The 15986-nt window shown below is 38.1% G+C and overlaps 1 protein-coding gene across 1 annotated transcript in view; it reads right to left on the bottom strand.

Annotated features, from left to right (window-relative positions):
• Positions 1 to 15267, bottom strand: part of LOC134089417 (probable serine/threonine-protein kinase cdc7) — a 43388-nt gene extending 28121 nt beyond the window's left edge. The window contains exons 1-3 of the mRNA XM_062543859.1: positions 15150 to 15267; positions 12731 to 12817; positions 4085 to 4198 (exon numbers count right to left, since the gene is read on the bottom strand). Of these exons, the coding sequence (XP_062399843.1) occupies positions 4085 to 4198; positions 12731 to 12817; positions 15150 to 15172 (224 nt within the window). The 5' untranslated portion in view covers positions 15173 to 15267. The remainder of the gene's footprint in view (positions 1 to 4084; positions 4199 to 12730; positions 12818 to 15149) is intronic.
• Between the last annotated feature and the right edge of the window lie 719 nt (positions 15268 to 15986).

The raw sequence follows: 15986 nt of genomic DNA on the forward strand, positions 1-15986 counted from the left end.
ATGAAGCTGTGCGGTAGTTGTTTCTCTCCCATGGTTACCAAGGTTACAACATCGTGAAACAGACAGTCAAGTCAACAGCAAAGATTCTAGAGTGGACAGATGGCATTGCGGTGTCGAAAGCGAACAGATTATCACGTTTATTTAATGTTTTTTTCACAACCATTGTGTTTAACACCCTTTTTCAACGTGCCCAAAACGTACATGGACACTTAATATGAACTATTCTGGAACGTGTTAAAAGCGTAATCGGGAACCTACACATTTACCAAAAATGAACGGATTTCTGAACCAATTCTTAACGTGTCTGAAACCAGCTTAGCACTGGAAAAAAATGTGTACAACACGTATGTTTGCTGCTTGGGATAGGCTGAGTGAACAACACAGTAAACACGTAGGCTAACTTTGACTACGTGTTAATATAAAACAATTTGTCCCCCAGGAAATTTTGAAAATTGTGCTGTTTAAGATGCAGTCTCAACATTTGAGAAATTCGTTGGAGTCCTCATCATCATATTTTCATAACAAATAAAGCTTTAAAAACATGAATGCATCTCAGGTGCCACTCTAATCGATAATGGATTAATCCAACACTCTTCGTCAGATTTGCAGTTAGCATGAAATCGGTGTGTGCCTGCCTGGGACTATGGCTAGCTAGCTCTTCCACCCGGTTTAACCTGTAACCACAAAGCCTGTTGACTTTCGGACTTACTGGAGGCAAACGGAAGGGGCGGGACTTCGGCTCTCTATGCACATCACACACTTACCAACCAATCCTGAACTGTATTCAGATGAGGGTGTGACGTCTATGTGTAGCAGGCGATAAGTGAACTTTCATTTCAAAACAAGCAGCGGTAGCATTTCTATCTATGGGTAGGCCAGTGTTGTTCAACAACGAGCTAGGTTAATAGATGCAAGCAGTTCTGATTTGGTTATACGAACCGAAAAACGAAACGAACCAGCAAGGGATCTTCAAATTAAAGTTACAACGATGTCTGTGCATTAGGCAGAAGAACTCTAGGCCTATCTAAGTGCACGTCTGACTGTTTCTAAACGACAGCGCAAATGCGCACATCCGCACATTATTGTGTTTGTCTATGTTTCCCCCCGTTGTTTTTTAAATTAAATGTATTAGATTTGTGCATTGAGGCAGATTAGGCTACTGTCTATGAGTGCATCTCACTGTCTCATAACAAAAACGAAAACTTATTATTTATCAACGAACAACCGAACGAACGACTAATTAAGGAAGCACGCACCATCGTTCTCTCAGATGTACATGTAGTAGCGTAGCCATCATCATTCATATGGAGAGGTCAGAGACATTAAAACAAGCTTAATTTATTTGGAAAGTTAACTAAAGCCATGAAGCAATGCAAAAAGAGATGTGAGTTAACAGTTTCTTCTTAAAGAGTGAGGGCCTTTCAAAGAAGGCAGGGAAAGAAGAAGGGAGAATGATAAAGCCAAATAACAGGCCATGCTCTGCATAGGCTAAAATAAACTTGATGAACCCTATTTAGGTGTGTTGGAGTTTTTGCATGCACACGTTTCCCTATGAGAAACATTCATAGAGGCTACTGGCAAGATTCAAAAGTAGCCTACCTTCACCCCTGCTTTTACATACAAATTTAAGAAACCACCAAGAATGTTTTAATGTGGATATAATTTCCAGGGTTTGGACTGGTATGATTGACCTAGCCTGCTGCATCATACTGAAATGATTTAAAACATCACAGGGTAAAAGTTAGAATTCATGAAGTTCTTTTGAGAAATTTTCAGAATATCGGGATATATCGTATATCGTGAAATGGACTAAAAATATCGAGATATTATTTTTTAGCCATATCGCCCAGCCCTACTTTCACTGCCTTGCAATCAGTAACAGCTCTGCAAAGTTAAAACCAACTAGCGAAATGCTAATCGCGATTAGCATGCCATTTGAACTGCAGTTATAACGAGACTTAGCTGGACCCAGTTTGTTACACTGATGGTCGATAGTTTTAACGTCTAAACCGACGGTGTGCGTTGTCCTAACATGGTCGCCTAGTGTAATTGTCAGTGCATGGATTTGTTAAGAAAATAACTTAATATCAGACAATGCTGCTGCCAGTTACTGTCTGGTTACTAGCGAGCTAGCTAGCCTCCTAGCTAAGGTAACATTTTAAACGGAGAAGTGTAGTCCTTGAAGTGACAATTACCTGAATAACATTAGTGACGTTAGTTAAAGTGGGTAGTTTATACTCAAGTGAACTTGCAACAGTATATTCAGTTTAAGCGGAGTCCCTCAGCCAGTGGCGGTTCTAGACTGAATTACTCCCCAGGCGAGATCCTCCACGAGCGCCCCCATGAGTGTTTTTTGACGCACTTTGCGTCAGTCGGGCTAAGCGCTCGTGCCGCCCCATACAAGATGCCGCCCCGGGCGACCGCCCGGTTCGCCCGTACCTAAAACCGCCACTGCCCTCAGCGGTTAGTGACCTGGTACATTGCTGTATTGTATGTTGTGCACGTTCACACTCTTCAGTAACTAGTTCAAAGTTCAGTTCACACAAGTGCAAAGTGAACTGTTCACGTTCATAGTTCACCATTTTTAATTTTGAACTAGTTCAAATTCAGTTCATTTGAATAAAAATCTGTTTCTGACGGAATATAGGTTACAGCCACCTGTTGTTCTCAGCTTTATTTCGCTGGGCAGATAGCCTACATTTCTTTTAGGTCTATGGCAGATACCGATGCCTAATACATGCGGCCGCGCATTTATTAATAATTAATAATAAATGCGTCAGCTGTGCATGCCTGACAGCAAGAGTGTAGGCTAGTTTTTACACCGGGAGTATGGAGGAGGCTGCCTTGCTGCATTACCTGCTGCGATGGAACTGTTCAGTGACATACTGTAGGGCTCTTTGAACATGTTATGCATCCCTCTATCATCACTGACAAGTGCAGAATCTTTCCGCGATTGCATTCAGCAGCGGTTCTGTGTGCAATGCATCATGCGTAACGTGATCATGGGTAATGTAGTAAGGTAGTGCAAAGGAGTGGCGCCCGTGGGCGGTGAGTGTGACAACGACATACTGTTTCTAAATTGCCAGCAGATAGGGTCACTCGACTTCTCAGGAGAAAATAAATTCCGTAACGTTTAATTGGACATCAACAGTGACGTTTGTCGTTCATTTCCCAAAATCTGAGCGAATTCACGTTCAAATTCATTATTTACAAATGTGTTGCATTCAGTTCAGCGTTCACAGAAAAATGAGCGTGTTCAATGAACACGTTCTTTTGAACTCGTTCATGCACAACACTGATTGTATCATAGTATGCCATTCACTTGTTAGCTTTTTAAGCTAGTGTTCGCGAGCTAGTTCTAGCCAGCTCGGTTCACAGACTAATTCAATTATTAATTCCGTGTCCTATGATTCATTGGTATCATGGATGATTTTAGACAGTAAACAATTGTAATCACAATTGTGTTTGTATGCTGATACTGCCAAAGCCATCGATATCTCAAAGTTGCGACACTGACTCCCGTGTACGAACAATGGCGGCACATCCGGGAACTATTCCATTGAGAATGAATGAATATCTAATAAGACTTTTCTACATGATTTATAGTCGTGTGCATAATAATGCATTTTCATTGAGTAATATATGTATGTGGAAATGCAGTTTATAGTTATTTTCATCGAGTATTTACCGTAAATATTAATGCGATCGCTGCTGTCAATCCCGTAGTAAACCAGGGACCGAGGGAACTACTGAGTCTACCCACTAACCACGTGACCGCTCTAATCTGGCTTTAACATGGAAGTCAACGGCTGTCGCAACTTTGAGATATGGCTTTGGTTACTGCTTATTAAGAGAGAAAGTTTCCACCGTTGTGTTCACTTTTTACTGACCGCGACGTGACAACTGCTAGTGGCCTGAAACCAACGTCACGTCAGTGGGAACCCCGCCGACTCCACCCACTTCCAGGTCACGGTTTAGGTGGAAAAGCAAATAGTACTGGTACCGTGCCGTGTAGAGCCGTGTACTAATAGACATGTTATAAGCGATGGTGAATATGTGTGTCTAATATAAAGTGTTACCGTACCGGGTCATGTATGTTGTAGCCCCACCCATGAAGTTTCCTGGTGGATCCATTGAGCGTTCACTCTTCATGGACACATAACTCAGTGCAGGGGACCCTTCTCTTTTCAATGTAATGCTGAAACAGTAAAAAGCAATGAAAAAAAATACATCAATTAGGCGTTTGGCATCCCCTGCTCCTATGATGCAAATGTGTGGTGGTAGTGTAGTGGTTAAGGAGTTGTACTAGCATGGAGTAGCCAATTCACAGCTTCCATCATTGTGCCTTGAGCAAGGCACTTAACCCCAAGTTGCTTCTGGGACAATGTAATCCGTTGTAATAAAGTTGGAATATGTACTGTAAGTCACTTTGGACAACATTGTCTGCTAAATATGTACAATTTGAAAACAAACGTCTAGCTTTTGCATTCTTGGACAGATCTGGATGACCATGTAGGAAGACTAATATATGTTGACCATCTGCCTTGTATAAAATTGTGAAGTAGGCCTACATTGACGAAGAACATTGTGAAGTTATATGAGCACACAAAGACAGATGGACCCAATTACAATACTCAGGACGTTTTCTGGTAGATCCATTGAGCTGCTGCTCTTCATGGACCAGTAGTAGGTCCAGGGGTTAATTACAGTGCATGAGAATGCACTGTACTGTTATCGCTGGACTTTTTATAGTGCATGAAAATGCACTATACTGTTCTTCCTAGGCTTCTTCTTATTATAGTGCATGAAAATGCACTATACTGTTATTCCAAGTCTTCTTATTATAGTGCATGAAAATGCACTATACTGTTATTCCAAGTCTTCTTATTACAGTGCATGAAAATGCACTGTACTGTTCTTCCTAGTATTCTTCTTATTATAGTGCATGAAAATGCACTATACTGTTCTTCCAAGTCTTCTTCCGCAACTTCTTATTATTATAGTGCATGAAAATGCACTATACTGTTATTCCAAGTCTTCTTATTATTAAACTTCTTCTTCTAACGCAGCCAATTCAGCTTCAACCGTTTAAAGCAGAAACTTCATTCAAACGTTGTTGCGTAGGTCTTGCTTATGCCATGCCTGCTTTGTATTTTTCAACTTTGTAACTTTTATACTTTTTAAACTATTAGTTAAAAACTATTACAATTTCCCCCATAGACTTAACATTGCTCATTATGACATCACGGCAGCAATTAGAATCTTAGGCCAGGTGGCCGGCCACCTGGGCACCAACTGTCAGTTTCTCTGGCTTTAAGCATACAGTCTCTCAGAAGACTACATATCCTGTTAACTGTTTCCTCTGTCCACAACTGTTTCAAAATAAAAGTCCTCACTGCAATAATACACTATTAAATCATTTAACCATTGAAACTACTCAACTATTGAACTGTTCAACCATTCCAACTCATCCACTATGCCTCCAGTCAACTAACCATTGAAACTACTCAACTATTGAACTGTTCAACCATTCCAACTGTCAGTTATCATCCACTATGCCTCCAGTCAACTACATGAAACCTCCATGTACCTAGCAACCAACATAGCAACCATTAAAATTAAGTGTTTATGACCGTTTCCATAGCAACCAACATGATTATACTGCAGTAACTTCTTGTTTATTGATAGTGGCCACCATGGATACCCTAGCAACAAATGTTTCAAAATAAAAGTCCTCACTAGGAAGTTAGCTAGTTAGCATGGTTAGCATAGTTAGCATTGTTAGCATAGTTAGCATTTTTAGCATAACTGCAAAAAAGCATCAACTAAGTAAGCTAGTCAACCTGGTTAGCATTATTAGCAAATTTAGCATTGTTAGCATAGTTAGCATTTTTAGCATTACTGCTAGAAATCATCGGTTAAGTTAGCTAATCAACCTGGTTAGCATTGTTAGTAAAGTTAGCATTGCTAACATAATTAGCATTTTTAGAGTAACTGCTAGAAATCATTAGCTAAGTTAGCTAATCAACATTTTAACATGGATAGAAATCATTAGTTAAGTTAGAGCTGGAATGTTTCATCTTTAAACTGTCTACCTTCACACTATCAACTCTCTGTAAACTATGCAACCACCATGTTTACCCTAGCTACACCTTAGTAACCATATCTACATTATCTATCTATTTTTGCATTTTCATGCACTGGTAATTCCTTGGAATTGCATTTCTAGTTATTTTTCATCTTCTAACGCTCGCAATTCAGCTTGAACCGTTTAACGTAGAAACGTCATTCAAACTTTGTTGCGTAGGTCTTGCTTATGCCATATGTGCTTTGTATTTTTCAACTTTGTAACTTTTATACTTTTTAAACTATTAGTTAAAAACTACTACCATTTCTCCCATAGACTTAACATTGCTCATTATGACATCACGGCAGCAATTAGAATGTTACTCCAGGTGGCCAGTCCAGGTGCAGCAGCTCTCTCTCTCTCTCAGGCTCTTGAGACTACATTTTCTGTTCCCCTGTATCAACTGTATCAACATAAGTCTTCCTAATTCCATCCAACTTTCTATCCATTCATCTTCTTCAAACCATTCACTCATCCACCCATTCTAAACAGTCTGCCTATCAACATCAATTAGACGATCTACATTCAACTTTTAAACAATCTACTCTGTCTCAGGCTCAGGTATCTCTACACTCTGGCTCTCTTTAGACTAGCCAGTTAAATTGATTACACCTGTATCTGTATCTACTACTCTCAGTAGAGAGCTGTGTCTCTCCATTCTACAAGAATATACGGCACATTCCATCCAACTTTCTATCCATTCATCTTCTTCAGACCATTCACTCATCCACCCATTAAACTGTCTATCAACATCCATTAAACTCTCTGTCTATCAACATTAATTAGACTACATTAAACTTTTAAATTATTTACTCTGTCTCAGGCTTCAAGCATATACACTCTGGCTCTCTTAAGACTAGCCAGTTAAATTGATTACACCTGTATCAACTGTCAGTTTCTCTGGCTATAAGCATACAATCTCTCTGAAGACTACATATCCTGTTAACTGTTTCCTCTGTCCACAACTGTTTCAAAATAAAAGTCCTCACTGCAATAATACACTATTAAATCATTTAACCATTGAAACTACTCAACTATTTAACTGTTCAACCATTCCAACTGTCAGTTATCATCAACTATGCCTCCAGTCAACTACATGAAACCTCCATGTACCTAGCAACCAACATAGCAACCATTAAAATTAAGCGTTTATGACCGTTTCCATAGCAACCAACATGATTATACTGCAGTAACTTCTTGTTTCCTGATAGTGGCCACCATGGTTACCCTAGCAACAAATGTTTCAAAATAAAAGTCCTCACTAGCAAGTTATCTAGTTAGCATGGTTAGCATTGTTAGCATAGCTAACATTTTTAGCATAACTGCAAAAAATCATCAACTAAGTTAGCTAATCAACCTGGTTAGCATTGTTAGTAAAGTTAGCATTGCTAGCATAATTAGCATTTTTAACACAACTGCTAGAAATCATTAGCTAAGTTAGCTAATCAACATTTTAACATGAATAGAAATCATTAGTTAAGTTAGAACTGGAATGTTTCAACTTTAAACTGTCTACCTTCACACTATCAACTCTCTGTAAATTATGCAACCACCATGTTTACCCTAGCTACACCTTAGTAACCATATCTACATTATCTATCTTTTTTGCATTTTCATGCACTGGTAATTCCTTGGAATTGCATTTCTAGTTATTAAACTTCTTCTTCCAACGCAGCCAATTCAGCTTCAACCGTTTAACGGAGAAACTTCATTCAAACGTTGTTGCGTAGGTCTTGCTTATGCCATGCCTGCTTTGTATTTTTCAACTTTGTAACTTTTATACTTTTTAAACTATTAGTTAAAAACTATTACAATTTCCCCCATAGACTTAACATTGCTCATTATGACATCACGGCAGCAATTAGAATCTTAGGCCAGGTGGCCGGCCACCTGGGCACCAACTGTCAGTTTCTCTGGCTTTAAGCATACAAAAGACTACATATCCTGTTAAATGGTGTTTCCTCTGTCCACAACTGTTTCAAAATAAAGGTCCTCACTGCAATAATACACTTTTAAATCATTTAACCATTGAAACTACTCAACTACTGAACTGTTCAACCATTCCAACTGTCAGTTATCATCCACTATGCCTCCAGTCAACTACATGAAACCTCCATGTACCTAGCAACCAACATAGCAACCATTAAAATTAAGCGTTTATGACCGTTTCCATAGCAACCAACATGATTATACTGCAGTAACTTCTTGCTTCCTGATAGTGGCCACCATGGATACCCTAGCAACAAATGTTTCAAAATAAAAGTCCTCACTAGCAAGTGAGCTAGTTAGCATGGTTAGCATAGTTAGCATTGTTTGCATAGTTAGCATTTTTAGCATAACTGCAAAAAATCATCAAATAAGTTAGCTAATCAACCTGGTTAGCATTGTTAGCAAATTTAACATTGTTAGCATAGTTAGCATTTTTAGCATTGCTGCTAGAAATCATTGGTTAAGTTAGCTAATCAACCTGGTTAGCATTGTTAGTAAAGTTAGCATTGCTAGCATAATTAACTTTTTTAGCGTAACTGCTAGAAATCATTAGCTAAGTTAGCTAATCAACATTTTAACATGAATAGAAATCATTAGTTAAGTTAGAACTGGAATGTTTCATCTTTAAACAGTCTACCTTCACACTATCAACTCTCTGTAAACTATGCAACCACCATGTTTACCCTAGCTACACCTTAGTAACCATATCTACATTATCTATCTATTTCTGCATTTTCATGCACTGGTAATTCCTTGGAATTGCATTTCTAGTTATTAAACTTCTTCTTCTAACGCAGCCAATTCAGCTTCAACCGTTTAACGTAGAAACTTCATTCAAACGTTGTTGCGTAGGTCTTGCTTATGCCATGCCTGCTTTGTATTTTTCAACTTTGTAACTTTTATACTTTTTAAACTATTAGTTAAAAACTATTACAATTTCCCCCACAGACTTAACATTGCTCATTATGACATCACGGCAGCAATTAGAATCTTAGGCCAGGTGGCTGGCCACCTGGGCACCAACTGTCAGTTTCTCTGGCTTTAAGCATACAGTCTCTCAGAAGACTACATATCCTGTTAACTGTTTCCTCTGTCCACAACTGTTTCAAAATAAAAGTCCTCACTGCAATAATACACTATTAAATCATTTAACCATTGAAACTACTCAACTATTGAACTGTTCAACCATTCCAACTGTCAGTTATCATCCACTATGCCTCCAGTCAACTACATGAAACCTCCATGTACCTAGCAACCAACATAGCAACCATTAAAATTAAGCGTTTATGACCGTTTCCATAGCAACCAACATGATTATACTGCAGTAACTTCTTGTTTCCTGATAGTGGCCACCATGGATACCCTAGCAACAAATGTTTCAAAATAAAAGTCCTCACTAGCAAGTTAGCAAGTTAGCATGGTTAGCATTGTTAGCATTGTTAGCATAGTTAGCATTTTTAGCATAACTGCAAAAAATCATCAACTAAGTTAGCTAATCAACCTGTTTAACATTGTTAGCAAATTTAGCATTGTTAGCATAGTTAGCATTTTTAGCATTGCTGTTAGAAATCATTGGTTAAGTTAGCTAATCAACCTGGTTAGCATTGTTAGTAAAGTTAGCATTGCTAGCATAATTAGCATTTTTAGCATAACTGCTAGAAATCATTAACTAAGTTAGCTAATCAACATTTTAACATGAATAGAAATCATTAGTTAAGTTAGAATTGGAATGTTTCATCTTTAAACAGTCTACCTTCACACTATCAACTCTCTGTAAACTATGCAACCACCATGTTTACCTTAGCTACACCTTAGTAACCATATCTACATTATCTATCTATTTCTGCATTTTCATGCACTAGTAATTCCTTGGAATTGCATTTCTAGTTATTATTATTCTCCCGACCACTTTTTCTGCTCTAAATTCAGCTCTAACCATTTAAGGTACAAACTTCGTTCAACCATTGTTACGTAGGTCTCTCAAACGACAGGTGTGCTTTGTAACTTTGGCGTTTGACAACTTTATACTTTTTAAGATATTTGCCATAAACGTGCTAAAATTTCCCCCTTGTAAGTCAATGGGTCGAACGTTCGTGTGTTAAAATCTAATGACATCATGATGCTTTCGCGCCTCAAGTTCAACCAAAGACGGCAACTTTGACAACATTAGCCTACTCACCATCTGTCTGACTCTGTAGCTTATCCATCTCCATGCAGGCTTAGCATGTAGTCAACAAACAACTTGGACTGGTCCGAGCTTGCTTTTGCTAGTTCACATCTGGCACATCTGCACAAAGTGCAGTTAACGTTAACGATTTCCGACTAAAACAAATAGCTTAACGTTATCAAGCCAGGCAAAATTGCTAGGCTACTTGAATTAAAATAACGCAGACCACGACCTAGATACAGTAGTTCAGCTGTAAATAAAGCTAACGTCACTGAATCAATGTCAACCCCCCGATGTTGATCATAGTGTTGATCCCCGTCTTTTGGCAGTCACGAATAGCAGAAACATTTAAATGTTTACCACCGTTAATAGCCTATTGTGAAACTCATGATAGCCGCTTCATCTAAAGTTAGGCTACAGCCAGGATAAATATTGATACTTCAGACACTTTGTCACACTTGAGGGAAACTTCCCGTGCTTTATTTATCAACCAAGTAGCTTTCACAACCGAGTTGCTTTTAACAGCGCATTCATTAACAGACCTATGTCCAACTCCTTCACTCGGACTTGTGCTGTGCACATAGACCTAAAAACGTAAACAAACACACGCACTTAAAACTCCACCCCCCAGTTCCCCTAAAAGGGACACAACAATTTCAGAAACTCAATAGGTAGCCTAACAGAACACATCACACACAACTAAGAGGATATCACAATATGATATCAATGTAATTCGGCTACACAGCCTGCCTAAATGACCATTGAATATTTTATCAGTTTGTGTGTGCAATGCGCACCCTAACCGGCTAAACACTCTTCTACAGTCAGGAATCAGGATAATGCAATAGGCCTACAATTATATGATGTTTGTAGGCAATGTGAGCCTGCATGACCCATAGACAGTAAAAGAATGACCTCTGAAGAAGTCACCATTTCGAAAAAAGTTAATTTATCCACACATAATGTCTACACAAATTATCTCTTGCTGTGATCCCTCGTGCTCTCATCCTAAGTTGCAGAGTTTATAGTAGCAAAAAAACCAACCATTTATGGTTTAACCATAAATGCATGACTTCATATCACAACATAATATCGATGTTAGGTTATAAAATAAAGCAGGCCAAGAGCTCCATGCTGTTGTGTCATCTATATATGATCAGTTTGGAAATTGTCCTACTGTCTATCAACACTCAAGTCTAATTCAATTACTACCTAGGAACCTCCACCTTACTTTAGCAACCTACTTTCGCAGAGTAACCACTGAATACCCTATGATAAACATAACAGCTATTTCAATTACCCTGGCAACAATACAGAAATCATCGCAATCACCCTAATATTAGCCTAACACAGACCACTTTCCATTCAATTCAACTTTCCATTTCCACTTTCTCTCCATCCATTTACATCCAACTATTAATTCCTCTATTAAACTGTCCTCCTATCAACATCCATTCATCTACCTATCCATTAAACTATTTGTCTATCAACATTCATTAAACTATCTGTCTTATCAAACTGTCTACCTACACATTCCTTAAACTATGTCTATTAAACAATCTGCCTATCAACATTTATTAAACCATGTCAACCTAGCAACCACCATATGTGTCTTAGCAACACCTAACAATCTCAATTACCCTAGCAACAACCTAGCAACCACCATTATGTCAACCGAGGAACCACCATATTAACCAGCATTTATTACCTTGTCTCCATCTATCTAACCTTCCATCCAACTTTCTCTCCATCCATTTACTTCAAACCATCTATTAAACTGTCTATCTGTCTATCAACATAAATTAAACAGTTTGTCTGTCAACATTCATTAAACTATTTATCAACGTCCATCAATATCTGTGTCTAATTCAATTGCTACTTAGCAACCTCCATAGCAAGCAACTCTAAAAATACATAACTTATAACAACACAATGTAAAATACACATGTAAATCCTCATTCGCTCTGTTTTACCCCATCTCTCTTTCTTTATTATTATTTGTGTTAACTACAAATTATAATTTACATTTAATTTTTGGCATTTTCATGCACTGGTAATTCCTTGGAATTGCATTTCTAGTTCTCATTTTAATTGTACTTAACTGAAAGGTTTGGAATTGGTACTGTGCAACTTTGAATGTAATTGTTGATGTACTAGTTGCAGTAGTTGTTGCTGTAGAATCAGCATTACTTGATTGTATACCATGTATGCATATAGGAGACAGATACAGATAAACCCAATCCAACACTGTCACTGTGCACTCTAATGGCACCGTTGTATTGGTTGGTCTGCAATTAACCTTTCACTGCTGTATTTGAAGGAGTGATAGTGACTAATTTCTGGTAATAATGATGGTGAGGTGAAAGACATAATTTTCTTTTTTAACATAAGTATTCCATCGTTATAAATACCTACAGTATACAGAAAATCCACATAAAATGACTTACTGGGGAATATCTGGTGTCTTTTTTGCCTGGAGGTTGCTAGGTTGTGCCTTGGTGGACACATCAGGTAATTTATCCTTCAATTTAATCCTGAAAAGGTAAACATAATTTCTTTGAATCTCCAAAGTTATCCAAATGAAATCTTACGAGATCCAAGCTAGTTCAGGAAGTTATTTTGAGATGATACCATTAGGGCTGCGCGATATTAGGAAAACATGTGATATGCGATAACATTAATGAGTACGGCGATAACGATATAACTTGTGATATTTAAATATTTAATGTTTTTCTCCATTCTTCTTGCTGCTAGCATAGACTGATGCAGACTATTAAAAAAGTAATGCATTGATTCCATTCCAACATTATTTTTATTGGGAAAAATGCAGCTACAATGGCAATGCCAGACATAAATCATTGAAACATTTTCTATACGGTTGAATGAAGTTGAAATAAATAAAAACTTGAAAACTACTTAAAACATTCAAAATTTGTAATAAATGTAAACATAATCATTTATCTGCATGTCAACTTAAAATGGTTTTCTGACCACTAATTTGTTGAGTCAAGAACGTGTTGCAGAATGGGGTCTGATGGCTTAAATCAGGGGTGTCAAACTAATTTTCACGAGGGCCGCATCAGCACAATGGTTGCCCTCAAAGGGCCATATGCAACTTCTAAGATTTGTAGCACCAGCCACAAAATCTTTAGCATTGGTAAACTTCTACAATCGAGAAGTTGAGAAGAGCAAAAGGTATCAGCATGACATGTTGTTTTTTGGTTGTTGTGTTTTGTAAAAGCAAAACAAAAACCACTGTCAGTTCCAGTTTGACTTTTCAATGAGGGTCACTGGTCAGTCAGGAAAAGGTCATGCCATGGATTTTTTTTTCATATTTCTGAGTTTTTAGATTCAAGTATATTCAACTTTACTGTCATTGCACAAGTGAAATACCAGTAACGAAATGCAGTTTTACATCTAGCCAGTGATGCAAACGAGTAGGCTAACTGACATCAACAAAAGTGCATCCATATGAAATGCGTCACTACACCGTTCCATACACATAGAAGCGAACGGTCCCGGTGGACTTTTTCTTTGAAGTTTTAAAGTTGAAATGTGTTGTGTGGATTCTGCGTTGTTCGTTTTAATCTGAAATGAAAATGCAAAGCAATAGGGAGATTACCACAAACTTCAAGCCTACCTCTGCTTGCCTGATCTGAATGCACCTCTTCTCGGTCAGAAGATAGGTTTACTTTCGCTTTTGGCCAAATGATCACTTGCTCGATTCGCAAGGTCTTGGAGTTGGATTTTTTGGATAATAGGACACACAATTAGGCTATACATGCTTTTTAAACGTAGACGTAAACGTATCACGTAGTTTACAACTACCAATTGAAATCAAAGTAGCCTAACTTACATCGATTCCCCTCTCAAAGAAGCACACGCACTTCAAATAATCATGCGTTTCACAGGCAGGCTAAACCGAGCGCGTAATTTAAGTGCTCCGTTCGCTAAAATAGTTTAGAATAGGCCTACTCTATTTTGTTTTCACACGTAGCCTACGCGTTGCTATCACATCTGATGTAGCCAGTTGCACTGATCATGAAGGTGATGATGTGGCCTCCCTGTCAGTCTCACACGCGTGCATTGTATTGCAGTGTATTTATTATTGCCTATACGCAAAAATTGTATCAGACCTTTTAAGCTCTCGCGGGCCACATACTGTATCCTTTAAGCTCTCGCGGGCCATATGAAATGAGGTGGCAGGCCGCATTTTGCCTGCGGGCCTTGAGTTTGACACCTAAGCATAGACTGTATGGAATGCACGGCACAGAAAATGTATCGAATTTGATCGAAAATTAAATAATCTTTGCGGTAGGCCTACGTCTGTCGCAAGCGTTGATATCGCGATAACACATTTTAGATATCGTGCAGCCCTAGATACCATAATTATTGTAAATCTTAGATCACAGATTTACAGTAAGGGTACTGTCAAGTTGTGCCTAGTATTCTGTGCAAGTTCCCTCTACTTGAAAACTGGGGGGCATCTATGGAGACTTTAAGGTGCTGGATTCCACTCAATGACATCACAATACAACGGTGCTTAAGTTTCTTCCTTATTTTTTCTCTTTATTTTACTTAACAGGTACTATACATGAATTATCATGAATTTATGTATGAATCTATCCATCCATCTGCTGTATCTATCTATCTACCTATCTGTCCGTCTATCTATATCTATCTATCTTTAGTTGATGTGCTGTTCATGCATGAGAGACTGAGCTCATGTGAACTCTTGATGATTCATAAGATGTAAAATGCATAAATGATGAACCATTACTGTAAAGTGTTACTGATCAGTATGATGAAGGATATGCATACTAATTGAATAAGAAGGTATTCAACATCAAGATACACTCAACATACCGTTTGGCTACGGTGCTGTTCATTGTTGTAGTCGCCTGTGACCTGTAAACATGTGGTTCTTCACACACACACACCTCGTGTCTTCCGACACACCTCGTGTCTTCCGACACGTCATAAAAAGATGTTATAGAAATAATCAGGCAACATATTCAAATTCAGTCATAGAAAATGTGTCAGTAGTAGTGGTAGCAGTAGGGCTTATATGAGTAGAATAAGTAGTAGTACAGTTTAGTTCTAATATAAGATTACATGCTTAGCTTAATCAGGAAATGGCCTCCTGTAGGCCTACAGTATGTCTGATCAATCTAAATGAGTACTGATTATGCTATTGCTATTGAAAGACTGGAGTCAAACTATATTTATCATAAATTCTCCATAAAACATGGTGAAGATGCAGGTCACATCATACCTCTTAAAATGCTGATATCTTACCTTTTTTTCAGTGTGATCTGAGCAATGTTTTTCACTGGGCTTTCAGTGCGTTTTTGGCTTTTACTTCCTCAAACTTGAAAATGAAACTGTGTTTCAGTCGGCCAATGAGAGGTAAAGGGATCATGCTACATAAGGGTAAAGGGGGCTTTACCCTTAATGTAACATTACAGTAACTTCAAAAGAGGGCATGTTCTAGTGAGCAAAATGTGAAGACAAATGTTTGATTGGTTTCCCATGGTACTACAGCTGAAAACAGTTATTTTACGCAGACAAGATTTAATGATGGACACAAAAGATATCTGTCAGGTTGAAATGCAGTTTCCAGACGATTTAAATAACTTTACCTTGTTCCTGTTGAATACAGTGTTTACCTTCTCTGAGGTATGGCAAGGAATTTCATGCCAC

This window comes from Sardina pilchardus, chromosome 8 (genome assembly GCF_963854185.1).
Source record: "Sardina pilchardus chromosome 8, fSarPil1.1, whole genome shotgun sequence".
Classification (NCBI taxonomy): Eukaryota; Metazoa; Chordata; class Actinopteri; order Clupeiformes; family Clupeidae; genus Sardina; species Sardina pilchardus.